Below are 13,461 nucleotides of genomic sequence, written 5' to 3'. Positions count from 1 at the left end.
TTTAGGAGTGTAAACACGGAAGTTATCACAGGCTGCACTACTTTTTGTCACAGTGCTGCTATTTTGAGCCGCGTGACGTAGTTATGACGTTTATAATAATCATGTCTTCACTATTATGTTCATCACTTGTACATTTTATGCCAATTGATCCATATCTGGATTTTTTTTCACTGCAAACCTTGCCACATTATGTAATTGAACAAAGGACAGCAAATAATTTAGTAGGTCATATGGAGGCTCTCTGATATGTCAGTCTTTGTTTTGCATGTTTTTACACTGCATTTGACCATGTCATGCACAACTATCTGTGTCCTATTTGTTTTTGAACTGGACGAATGAGTGTCAATCTAAAGATAGCCCTACGCGGTACCTATTGCTTCAGTGAAATATCCAAACATGGAGAGCTGTAACATGCTCTCATGTTTCCCACCATTGATTGGCAACAGCAGGTGCTCTAAGTTTTTTCTCAGGAGCCCAGCTACAACTTCCATGTTCGTTGCAGAAATCCCTTTTATTCTTTAAACAATGGTTATATTTAACACCATGTCTTAACTGACGGTATAATTACAATAACTACATTTCTGAATTTTGCGGTAAATGTGGATGGGGGGTGGGTGGTATTTGAGTTATTCTATATTATCCTTCAAAGACACACGGTTTATTACAAAGTTTTAAATTTCCACAATGAAAAGGAAGAGGCAAAAAAATATACATTATATGTGATACACATTTAATATGTGAGAAGTGAAACTCAAAACATGCACGTGGCTGCATTGCCCTCACATAAACTTTGTTAGTTGGTAAAGCTGTAAGTATCAAGCCAAACAGACACAGAAAAGTAACAGAAGGAATCACTTATCTCGAGTGGATGTCATTTAATAAATAAATAAATTGCATCAAGTATGTTGGTGTGGGAAATACTGCAAATTTTGGTCTGATATCCAGTAAATACATGACTAGTGGTACTAAAACTGATACTTTTTAGATTAACATTTTTTTTTAAGATCAGTAAATGATTTAATGACTTTGCCTTTAAATTGTTGACCATGATTCTAATCAAACTAAATAAACACTGAACAAATATTTTAGGCAGCAAAAATATATATTTTTATCAACAAGCCTATTAGTGAACAATTTAACAATATATAATGCAACAATATAATATTATGGTACAGTAAAATGATGAAATTATTCCCTTTTGTTACATACTATTGTTAAAATAAGTAAACAGCAGCAAATATGACTAGAATGATTTGAATAGATGTAAATACCGAACTACTGCGGTTTTCTCCCACATTCCAAAAAGGAATGTTAAGTTAATTGGAGACACTAAATTGCCCATAGGTATGAATGTGAGTGTGAATGTTTTTTTTTTTGTCTATGTGTCCTGCGATTGGCTGGAGACCATTCCAGGGTGTACCCCACGTCTCGCCCAAAGTCAGCTGGGATAGGCTCCAGCATACCCCTGTGACACTAGTAAGGACAAGTGGCATAGAAAATGGATGGATGGTCAAGACAAACTGTATAATGAAATTTAGACAGCAGCTGTTGTTTAGATAAGAGTATAAAATATGACTAATATATACCCTGCACAAATCTGCCTTTTATTGGTGTGTACAAAATAGCACCACAAGGCACACTCCACGCTTCAACACTTCTTGGCAACTCTTCTTTCTTTGTCTGGCTCCAACTAGCAGGCAAACACCACTGCCCTCCATAGACCAACCAATGAATCACAGTTCAGAACCATATACCATACTGCTGTCTCTACATTAGCATACCAAAACAAAGATTAAAATATGCTCAAATGGAGGAAAACGATGTAAACGAAAAACTCATCGCCCATTCTTTTTTGTGTCGGGACAAAGTCACAAGTAAATGTGCAAGCAGCGGTTTGATTTCGTTCTGGCCTATGTTTACGTCAGCCCGTCCAAGGAACGTTGACATAAGTGGGTTCCACCGTAGCAACAACACACCAAAAACAGTTATTTGTGACATTTAACATAGAAGAGCACTGAAATATGTCAGTCTCATAATGCTAGTATCAATACTGACACTCCTAACACCTTTGCTATTGATATTTGTACTGATATCTCAATTGCTCCGCCCACCCTTAGTTCCCTACTTTCTCAATATGCAGACTAAATTTTTTCCCCTAATAGTTTTGTTGCTGTTTGTGTTTTGTAGTGGAGGCTTCTGTCCAAAGCGCCAGTGTGCACTGCTCTGACAAGACCATTGAGGCTGCAGAGGCTCTCCTACACATGGACTCACCATCCAGTGTCAGAGAAGACTGCAGTCCAGGTAAAGTTACAATGAACGTTCCTTTTATTTTGACTTCATGGTGATCCTACCCTGATTTTTGATGTCGTATTGCATCCAATTTACTAGCATGTAACGAGAGAACTTAAAAACGTAACATTAGAAAATCCTTTCAATCAAACGTTTATTTGAATACAATTCAAATTCAAGTCTGTTCCTCTGTGTCTCCACTATAGAAGCTTTTGTCCCGGCGTATGTAGCAACGCCAGACTTCCTCCACGCCGCCATGCGTCCCGACATTGCAGAGACTGAGGTGGAGATCTCCACAGAGGACTGCTGCGAGGATGAGGACGAGGATGAAGACGATGATGACGATATAGGAACTCTGCTAGAAGAGCCAGAGCCAGAACGTAGCCATGAGCCTGTCAGGAAGAGGAGAGGTAGATGAAAAGCGTTTTTTTCTTTTTTCTTTTTTTTTTTAATGTTACCCAGTGATTCCCCCTCAGTTTACAGCTTTGCGTGGAGTGGAGGAGGACACAAACAAGTGGCAGCGCACACATGCATGCATGCAGCTTAGTCAACAGTATTGAAGTCACACCTCCACAGCTACATTTCGCAAACTTTTATAATACAAAGTAGGGCTGGGCGATATGACCTTAAATCAATATCAGGATAAATTGTGCCGTTTTACCTCGATAACGATAAATGCACGATAAATCCTCCACCACTATATATCTTTGCCATCTGAAAATAATTGCAGGAAATGCAAATTAACTGCTTTTTGTTGATTTATTGACCAACTGGCACACATTACTTTCAATGAAATATAATGCACTTAATGGGACGCACCTATTCCGCCTATAAAACCTTCTGAAAAACCTCCAAAAAGCACCTGCAACGCTCCATTTACATAATGTGCTTTGGGTGGTTACGATAGTTGTCATGCTCACTTTGCATTTTATGTTCTTTTGCTCAACATCGTCTTTGTGGAACCCAAAATAAATCTCACTGGGACTGCTGTCCACAAATATGAACGTATCGTACATACCCTGGAATACTACATCCTGTACACACATGTACTAAGCTACACATACAGCCACATAACATGACTCGCATCACATCATATGCAGTTGCAATTCTAATGGTCACTTATCACACTGCACGAGAAGAACGGCTCTGAATCAACCCAACCTACCACAACCATGTCAGGTAATATGTTCCAATAATACCATTTATAAATATAGTGACTTGCTCATTTTTCAAACAATTCTAGTCAATTCCAGACATTCCATTGTCATGTTATTTGCCTATATGTGTGTACCATGTTGGCTTTAGAAACTGGATGGAAAACCATCATCAAAATGATCATTTATTTACACAGTGAAAAGAGAATTTCACATGTTCTTGGAGCCATGTGACCATCTATTCGTGACATCAAATAAAGCATGGAATCCTTAAAAACCGCTACCAACAGCAAACTAAACATGGTTTCCTATAGATAGGCTTGTATAATGTTTTTATTTTCTTGTCCATTTGTGAATTGTCAATTTTGCATAATTCGCCATGATATACATGTTTTTTTTTTTGTTTTTTTTTAAGGCTTTAAAAATCCATATTTAAAGTCAGTTATTTTTGTATCATTTGGTTTTACGATGCATACAAACAGGAAAAAAAACAGTATTTTTAGCGCATGAGTGGGAAAGCAGTATACTACGTCAGAGAGAGCAGTCATCATTCCCACAGCGCTCCAGTATCCAACTTATAACATAGCTAGTTAGCTACGTCAGCGAGTGCATCTGGTACGGCTGAGATGTCAACGCAAGTTGCCGATGTGAACCAAGAAAAGTTGTAGGAGATTTGTAGATTTATATACAGATGCGCCAAAATGTTACTCTACTTTAATTCACTTTGTATGGATTTATTTCAGAAGCAAAATGCGAATGAACGGTGTCGCATGTGTGCGTCCTTTTTTATTTTTTCTACTAGCACAGTTTCTAGGCGCATATGCGAGTGAAATGCTGGCACTGTAAAGTGGCTTCTTCATTTGAAGCAGCAGCCGTTCCCTTGTCGTCTGTTTCTCTTCTTGTTCAGGCTCGATGGGCGGTGTCACGTGACTATGCACGCTGTATGCCGTCTTCAAGGGGAATGAACATAGCATACCAGCACACACAGTCAAAACAGACAAAATACTTTTATTTTCTTTTTTATTGAAACACCGCATTTACCGACATGGGCAAAATTACGTCGGTTATTGCGGTAAATTTTGGTAATGGTACATTTTCGGTTCATCGCGAGAGGACTAATACAAAGCAACTGAAATGCAGTCTTCCCTCACAATAGCGCGGTTCAATTATTGCTATATCACATTTTTCTCCTCCAGTTCTCCTCCCATTCCGTGTGGTAAGTTTTTGGCTTCTTAATTTAGAAGAACTAAGTTCGAGGCTAACTGGTTAGTTCGCTAGCTAGCGGCCATCTCGAGTCCCTGCAGCATAAGAGTTGCAATGCGGTGTCACCACTGAGTAATAGGAGTGTAAAAGTGACTATGGTGGTGTTATTTCAAGTCTACAGGGCTCTAACGATGTTAAAACTCGTATTTAGAAAGTCATAAGTCATCTATGCTCTAATTACGAAAATATTTTGTACATTAACATTGAATCTTTCAGTTAACGTGGTCAGGTCTGGAACCAATTAAGTGTAACCAATGACGGCTATACTCCAAAATAATCCACAAAGTCAAAAGAAATGGCCTTTTAATGAATTCAATCGCTTCTCCACATGTGATACCTTTTTTAAGGGATTGAATGATTTTAGATTTTCTGGGCATATTGTTGAGTTCTTTTGTATGTTTTTTCCTTACAGCTGGACGGAAATTAAAAACAAATCAGTCACCTTACTCAGCTGATATTGGCATCAGGAAGAAAACAAGAGAAGGGAAAGGTGTGTGCCCTGTTGATGAACATGCAATCAAGTCCAAAATAGGCTAAATCCATTATTTGACTTGTGATTTACAGCAGGGAGCACCATCTACTTATGGGAGTTCCTGTTGGACCTCCTGCAGGACAAGAACACCTGTCCAAGGTACATCAAGTGGACCCAGAGGGAGAAGGGCATCTTTAAGCTGGTGGACTCAAAGGCCGTGTCGAAGCTGTGGGGAAAACACAAGAACAAGCCAGACATGAACTACGAGACCATGGGACGGGCTCTCAGGTAAGGAACCCACGTACCTGCCCAGATAACTTTTTCTATGCTTTTGGAGAAACATTTTTCTTCAAAATGGTGGTCTGTAACTGTACAACCTCTAAATCAGACTTGTCCAAACTTTTTTCACTGACCATTTCATTCAGAAAAATTGATGGGGGGCATATTGTACATTAAAGATGCTCAAGTCAAGCCATTGTATCCAATATGCTAAGTTATCTAAACAAAACATCAGCGTCTTGGCTTTGTGGTATAGCTGACAATGCAAGTTAGTTTAGTATTTAATAATATATGTCATAATTCATTAGATTGTTAGAGTATGCAGAGCTCCAATAAAGAAGGCGCAATGTAAGTGTGCGCTGATATTAAATATAATGCACACGTCTTTGTACCTCTAATGATAGGGTGAACGGAACAGTAAATGAATGGGGAAACACTCTCATTGGAATTTTGAGTTTCCACTTGTATGTTCTTGTGTGTTGTTTTCCAGATATTACTACCAACGTGGCATCCTAGCTAAAGTTGAGGGCCAACGGCTGGTTTATCAGTTTAAAGAAATGCCCAAAAACATTGTCATAATTGACGATGACAAGGCAGACATGTCCACTGCCGATGACCCAATGGAGATGACTGCGTCCTACGAGCGCATCCCGCAGCCGTCAGATGTGCTGCTCAAGGCGTCTGACCTCTCCCCCAGAAAGCCCAACATCCTGCGAGGCGGAAACCGAGGCAGCTTGGTTAATTCGTCTGCTGTTGTCGGCAACAAGACCGTGCCAGTCAGCGCCCCAAGGATTGCGTCAACAGATGGCAGCCGGAATCAGCAGGCGGCTGTCATTTCCAGCGCTTCTGGGCCCAGGTGAAAACTTAAGAAAGCTACAGTCTTGTCATAGGTACGCGAGTATTAAGATTTCCCATGTGGTTTACAGGACAGTGCGGGTCGCCATGCAGGTGCCAGTCGTCATGACATCATTAGGCCAAAAGATTTCTACAGTTGCTCTGCAGCAGCCAGCAGTAAGAACAGGTGCAGCTGGCCATGCCACCCTTCTGTCCAATGCTGCTGCTGGAGGCACCAACTCCCAACAGAAGGTGTGTTGACCATATAACCCCAAAAAGGACATTTGTTTTAAGCCAGCTGGTTGGTTTCTTTAAGACTTTTGAGAGGAAGACTGCAAACTAAAAAAAATCAAAATATACCGGGGCCATTTAGATTTTTTTTTTTTAATTTTCTAAAAAGGCTTATCTAATGTAGTTATGCTAATAAGTATAAAACAGCCTGCATTTCAGCTTTGTATCATTTGTATCATGGGTTGACATAGCATGATAAGAGGCAATAACAAGTCCAATTTCAATAAAAAAAAAAAATCACTGTATTGTAATTATTATGATTATTATTATTATTATTATTATTATTATTATTATTATTATTATTATTAATAGACTTCTCCTTACTGTGCTTTAAATAAATTTCCAGTGGTCAAAAGATCCCAGCAGGTCAGTTTACAGGGAACTTTAATGGAAATTGATAGAATGACTAAGGTCTTGTCCACACAAAAACAGATCTTTTCAAAAACATTCCCTCCACTCTGGAGTTAAAGAAATATGCGTTTTTTTTTAAGTATTTCATTTTGTGTGCGCGTTGCCTGAAAAACAAAAACATGACTCGCTCACACCACAGTGCATTTGTGCATGTAATAACGGCAAGTCAATGGAAAAGTCAATTATTGAATTATGAATGCTAGACGGTGGTGTTGGCCAACAGTGGGTAGAAACAAGGTGGCGTAGCCAACTCGTCCTGGCTGGCGGGGTGTGTTGGGTGGTCGGAGAGCAAGGAGGAAGTGTCCTTGAGAATAATGGCAGCATTTGTGATGTAGCCCCTACGGAAAAGAGAAAAAACTTCATTCGGAAACGAGATAGCATGTTTTTTGTTTTTATATTACCGGTATTTATTTTTTGTGCAACTCTGGTCCCCAACCAGTAGAAAAGAGCCACACGAGATGTTATCACTTGCAAATCAAGTACTTTAACTTGTGGCTGTTCCAGTCCACTTGCATTGGACAAATCTTACTCAACAGAAAGGATGCGGCAACCATTTTGATATTTATTATTAACCAAAAAGGCTAATCCAGTATCGATATGATAATAAGATAATGTGCTAATAAATGTTCCTTGTGTTGCAGGTGATGTAACCTGTTTTAATTATCAATAGTCGTCCCTCCCTACATTGCGGTTCAAACATCACACATTCACGCTTGTTTTGTTTTTTTACAAAGTAATTAATAATTTATTGCTGTTTTGTGGTTGAATATGGCCTAGTAGTTAAAAAAAATGCACATTTAAACAAATTGTACTTATTATTGTTCAAAATAAATCATTTTCATTCAGCATGAACATGGCGAAAAATAGACGCAATACAAGGCAGAGGCAGCGTTCTAATTATAAATGATGATATTCTACATTGGCCGCTAGGTGTCAGTATACTGTGAGACAAGGACAAGACGTGATTGCAAAAAAGGCATTCATTGCAGGTGTAAATTATCTCACATGTACAATAATAAGATAACTAGAAAAGCACCTGGAGAGCGCAGACCTTCACCAAGCGCCATAGTTCCCCCCCCCATATTGTGATTCGCACCAAAATAATAATCTTACATTTTTTGGATCAGTCTTTGATATTTTGTAGAACCTGTTGGAACCTTGTCCTGTATTTTTTTTTTCCCCAAGTGCTCTGACTATTTTTTTGTGGAGTTATATGCACAAATGGTGGAAATGGGCCTAACTCGCAATGTCAAAGAATCCTTTAAAAAAATCCACGGATCCAGATGGTGATCCAGATCACCCCCACAATTTAATCAGTTCTTCCATATCCCATTTTCAACAATTCCTGAAAATTTCATCCAAATCTATTCAGAACTTTTCAAGTTATTTTGAACACAAACAGATAAACACAGGTAAAAACCTAACCTCTGCGCTGCGCTTGCGCTAGTAACGCTAGTAGCTCGCAGGCGTGATAAATGGCATCATGGCAAATGCAAGCGAGAAGCCTGAGCTGGAAAACCCTACAATCTCACTACGGTCTCCTGTTTGGGAACACTTTCCTGTTAAAATTCCAGATGGAAAAGTGGCAAGTGGATAAATCCAAAGTTGTGTGTCGACATTGTTCCACGGATATCGGGTATTCTGCAGGAAACGCATCGAACATGTTAACGCACTTAAAGCGGCATCATCCGGCAGTGAATTTTACATCTACAAGAAAGAAAACCAGCTTAGTGCAAACACCGATAACTTCAGCATGTAAGCTCAAGCAACTCTGACCGAGCCAAAGCAGTAACACATGGTATTGGAGTTTTTATAGCCACGAGATTACGTCCATATTCAGTTGTTGAGGGCGCTGGCTTTAAATACAGTACAGTCATGGGAAAAAAAATTGTTCATTTTAATGCCTGATACAACAAAAAGTACCTTTTTGTTTGGATAAATATAACAATGACAACAAAAATAGCTCATAAGAGTTACATTTGGCAGTACAATGCTATAGCTGTTCATGTAAGCGATTTTGGTTATTAAGAAAAGCATGGAAGTTGCTAGATATATCAGTCCTTAAATTCAACTCTTACTAGCTGTATTTGTTATCATCATTATAATTGTCCAAGCAAATGTACCTTTAGTAGTACAAGGAATTAAAATGGATCAATAAACTGATGAAACAAGGGTGGCCAAATCATTTTTTCCATGACTGTATATGATTTAAAGTTGTTGAACCTCGCTATGAAATACCATCACGTCCTCACTTTAGCCAGAAAGTAATACCAGCACTTTATGAAAACGCTAAAAGTGATGTCGTCAACGAGCTATCATGCGTCTGCTCTTTCACTTAAGACAGAACTGAAACTGTCCATTACATTTCACCATAATGTTTAAATAATTGTTGAAATACAACTGTTTATTTTATTTTTCTATTTAAAAAAAAAAAAACAGTCTAATTTATTTGAAATATCACCCTAATGGGTGGTTTTATTTATTTAAAAAAAGGTTCTCTTTGCCTTTTTTTTTAAATAAAAGCATTTGAAGGCATTTTTTTCTGCCTTTTTTGTACCGACAATTAACCGAACCGAGCATTTGAAGAAACTGAACCGAACTGAAATTACATTTTAGTGTACCGTTGCACCCCTCATTTTTACCGGTGTTCTTTGAGCTCTTATTTGATCTCTCATGCTTGATACTATGTGGGAATGCATAAAGGTAAGTTTTGATGACGTTATTAAGTGCTAATTTGTTGGTGCGCAAACTCAAGTTAGTTCATGCTAGCACACTGCCTTTTACCACACACATCAAACAGCAATGTCATAATGACTGAAAAACAAACTCCCAGCTCGTACTGGTGGAAGGTGGGTCTGTATTCATTTTGTGCGAGACAAGCCGATCTGTGGGTTACAAAAATGTTGAGGACCGCTGCACTAGGGAACACATTTACTGTGACATACACCAGCAGGAGTTTTATTTGCGTCTTAAATGGCTTATTCCCTCTTATGTCTCTAATATTGGGTAATAAAGCCATTTAAAGCAGCCATTACTTTACACAGATGAAGCCACCTCAGGAAGTAAGCTGTCCATTAAAAAAAACAAGGATCTGCTATCTTATGTACAGTATGTCTTATTTTCTGATTATATCAATCTATTTTGGGTAATACAAGCGTAAAGGTGATATATGGGTGTTATTTCTTGTCTACAGGGCTCTAATGTTGAACATATTTACGAGATCGTAAACAGGTTTTCTATGCCATAACTATGAACTATGAACACTTTCCCTTTTGGGTTACTGAGGTGAGAAACACTATTGAATTCAATAATTAACTCATGGCAAAACAGGAAGGTGGTGTCTGTGTTGATCTCGCTGCCACAAAGGGGACAATCACAAGAATCACATCTGCAATGAATGTTCATTTATCCCTTCCATTCATTATTTATCTGTATTGATATGCATTTTGAAGTGTAAAACTATACAGTCATCTCTCGTTTATCGCGGTTAATTGGTTAACCCGACCGCAATACGAGATATTCCGCAAAGTTGGATTTAATCGTAATAAACTGAATATTTTTGTAGTTAAAGTATAGAAACCCTGATTATAACTTTCTAAATACGGGTTTTAACAAGCAAGCTACCGCGCTAAGTAGTTAGCCTCTGATTTATTTGTTCTAAACTAAAGTGTTTCAAACGGAGTCAGGAGGAAGGACAAAGTAAGAAGCCCAGAACGTACCACTTCCACACAGAATGGGAGAACCCTTTTGGCTGACTCCATACAGTTGAGGTGATGTATGTGACCCTCTTAGATGCATGGTGACCAGAATACTACATATGACTTGTCTTTCAGTATTTTTCTTTTACTAATAGGCCATAGTCAACCATGAAACAGCAATTATTTATTCATTAAATGATTTTTGAAAAACTGTGTCGACACGAGGGAACGATGTTTGAACCACGATGTAGCGAGGGACGACTGTAATTGAATTAATGATGCTCAACAAGATTCCACTGTTTGTAATTTCTTGGCTGTAGGTTGTCATCCAGACCATCCCCACAATGGTCCCAGCCACAGCGGAGAACGGAGAGAAGATTACGGTCCAGCTGGCTAAGATCATCACAATCCCCGCCCATCAGTTGGCTCAGTGTCAACTCCAAACCCCCACAGACGGCAAGTCCAGCGTCGGTGGTTCAACACCGGGAATCGGCCTCCTTGGAAGCCCCGTGACGGTCCAGACCCTCACTCCGGTCAGCGTGGCCTCGGGAGCGCAGGTGATGAGACTGTCTGTGCCAACTCAGGCACAACCGCAGACTCTGGTGGTGTCGGGAAGCACCAGCAGCGGGGCGGTCACGGTGTCGACAGCCAATCGTGCCGTGGCGGCACAGCCTCGCATCATTGGGGGCGTTTTCAACGGCTCTGAGCTGGTGGTGGGAGGTGATAAGCTGAAGGCCGCCGGTGTTCAAGTACAAGCTGTTCAAATGGCGGTGGCGGTTCAGCAGAACCAGGCCAAACCCCAAAGGGACCCTGATTCACTAACCAAACTAGAAACGCCCGTCGCAGTAAAGACTCAAGATCCCGAATGTTGATCTGCCAATCTTTCTCCACCCAAGTGGGTTATGAAATCATGTTATTATTCTTGATACCAGCAGCAGTTTGACAGACTTGTTTTTTGTAGTGTAAAACCTCTTCCACATAGCCTGGAAGTCTCAAGCGGAGCCCGGCATGCGACATAGGAAGACAGACTTGAATGGGACCAGCCCAGATCCACTACCACTCTGCCCGGATCAAACATTACTTTCATTTTTAAATGAACACTGGCACACTACAACAAATTCGAAACGTCACCAGAAGCTAAACTGGCCGGTAAAAAAAAACAAAACAGCAAAGGAGCTGTAGTAAGACAAACCAGCAGTTTTTACTTCAGTCACTGTTGAAATGAAATGTGTGTGGTGCTACATGGGGCCTGAAAGAGTGGGGATGTGTTTCAAACACATGTAGATACATATACAGTATATGTATATATGTTGTACATACACACACACACACACACACACGTACAATATATGTATACACAGCGTGTGCCAAAAGTGGGTATACACTTAAGTTTCATTTTATTACAATAACCTGGTCAAGCAATCAAATAACCACCGTAATCTCTTAATTTGTGCCCCCCAAAAAAACATTGGTGTCAACAGCTGTGGCTGTAGGCAACCTCCATGTATTTTTTTTTCAAAATCTCCACAAGGTGGCAGTAGCTGCATTTGAAGTATTGGGAGTGGTCAGCATCCAGCAGCTTGATCTTGTTCCACATGCGCTTTAAAAATGTTGCAACTCTGCTTTCTGAGTGATAATTTGTAATTGTAAAAAATATGTAATAAAATGAAAAGGTTTCTAAGTGTATCCCTACAGAAAGGCCAGCCCTGTGTGCCTGTGTAGATTTCTGTATATATATACTGAATGTGTGCGCTCGCGTGTGTGTGTGTGTGTGTGTATACATTTACTATATGGCTTACAGAGCAGTCTTACAGTTTGACACTTATTTTATGTAGTGTCTGAACTGTAAGCTGAGCTGGTTTATTTTTTATTTTTATTTTTTGGTCATTTCCCAAACTTTACCAAGCACAGTATTATGGGGGGGGGGGGGATCTAACATTGAAATTGTCATGAGCTTTCTGTGCTGACTCAGCTTAGAATGCTGCTACAGAGACCACCATCATGTATGCACACGCTACGCTGCCACCTGTGAGGAAAGTAAAGTCACATTACATCGTTGTTTGTTTTTTTTAATCAAGAATACAGATTTGACATTGTCAAAGTTAAATTTTTAACGTGAGAAGTTCTCTGTAGGGAACCCTGCAGGCCTCAGTGAGTTAGCTGTACTTTGCAGAATGTTGATAGAATTCTTTTCTAATGTAACAAAATATGTATATAACCTAATGTTTTGTTTTGTTTTTTTTTAAATCAAAATACTGAATGCAATGTCAGTCTTAGAGTCCCTGGTCATTTAAAAGTTATTTTTTTGTCTTGTTTGCTAGCCCTACATTTTTTTTTTTTTAATCTAAAGAGCGAAAATACAGAAGTTTGTGTTCAGACTGAACTGTTTGTATATTCAACATTTGAAGTATATTATATTTTGTTGTACTCTTGTTTCAAAGTGTATTAAAGTAGATTTTACTCAAGCATAAAACACTTAAAACCTGTAAACTGTTTTTTTTTTTAAGTAAAAGTTTTTTTTATATTTGTTGGGACAAAAAAACCCCAAAAAGTTCTATAACACAGAGTTAGCCATTTTATTTTTAGATCGCAATTTCTAATATATATATTTCCAATAATAAACGTGTGTATGAGTGGGTGGCTGTGTCCTAAATGCCTCAGCCAATAGAAGTTCGATTCCGGCTCCAAATCTGAAGTTGGCACATCAGGACAGGATGTTTAGGATGTTCATCTCTATGGTAGTAATGGAAATGTCAGCTCTTTTTAGAGA

General features: G+C 39.1%; 1 protein-coding gene across 7 annotated transcripts in view; it reads left to right on the top strand.

Moving 5' to 3' along the window:
- Nucleotides 1-13,433, top strand: part of elf2b (E74-like factor 2b (ets domain transcription factor)) — a 29,959-nt gene extending 16,526 nt beyond the window's left edge. For 5 of the 7 annotated variants that reach the window (XM_054778492.1, XM_054778491.1, XM_054778496.1 and 2 more), the window contains 7 exons: nucleotides 2,188-2,301; nucleotides 2,496-2,699; nucleotides 5,119-5,196; nucleotides 5,271-5,466; nucleotides 5,948-6,313; nucleotides 6,384-6,543; nucleotides 11,012-13,433. In XM_054778492.1, coding sequence (XP_054634467.1) covers nucleotides 2,188-2,301; nucleotides 2,496-2,699; nucleotides 5,119-5,196; nucleotides 5,271-5,466; nucleotides 5,948-6,313; nucleotides 6,384-6,543; nucleotides 11,012-11,563 — 1,670 coding nt within the window. In that variant the 3' untranslated portion in view covers nucleotides 11,564-13,433. The remainder of the gene's footprint in view (nucleotides 1-2,187; nucleotides 2,302-2,495; nucleotides 2,700-5,118; nucleotides 5,197-5,270; nucleotides 5,467-5,947; nucleotides 6,314-6,383; nucleotides 6,544-11,011) is intronic. The other 2 variants (XM_054778497.1, XM_054778498.1) reach the window with 1 other exon arrangement.
- The last annotated feature ends 28 nt before the right edge of the window (nucleotides 13,434-13,461 follow it).

The sequence above is a fragment of the Dunckerocampus dactyliophorus genome, chromosome 6 (genome assembly GCF_027744805.1).
Source record: "Dunckerocampus dactyliophorus isolate RoL2022-P2 chromosome 6, RoL_Ddac_1.1, whole genome shotgun sequence".
Lineage (NCBI taxonomy): Eukaryota > Metazoa > Chordata > Actinopteri > Syngnathiformes > Syngnathidae > Dunckerocampus > Dunckerocampus dactyliophorus.
The sequence above is the reverse complement of the archived record's forward strand: the minus strand, read 5'-3'. Positions and strand labels throughout refer to the sequence as shown.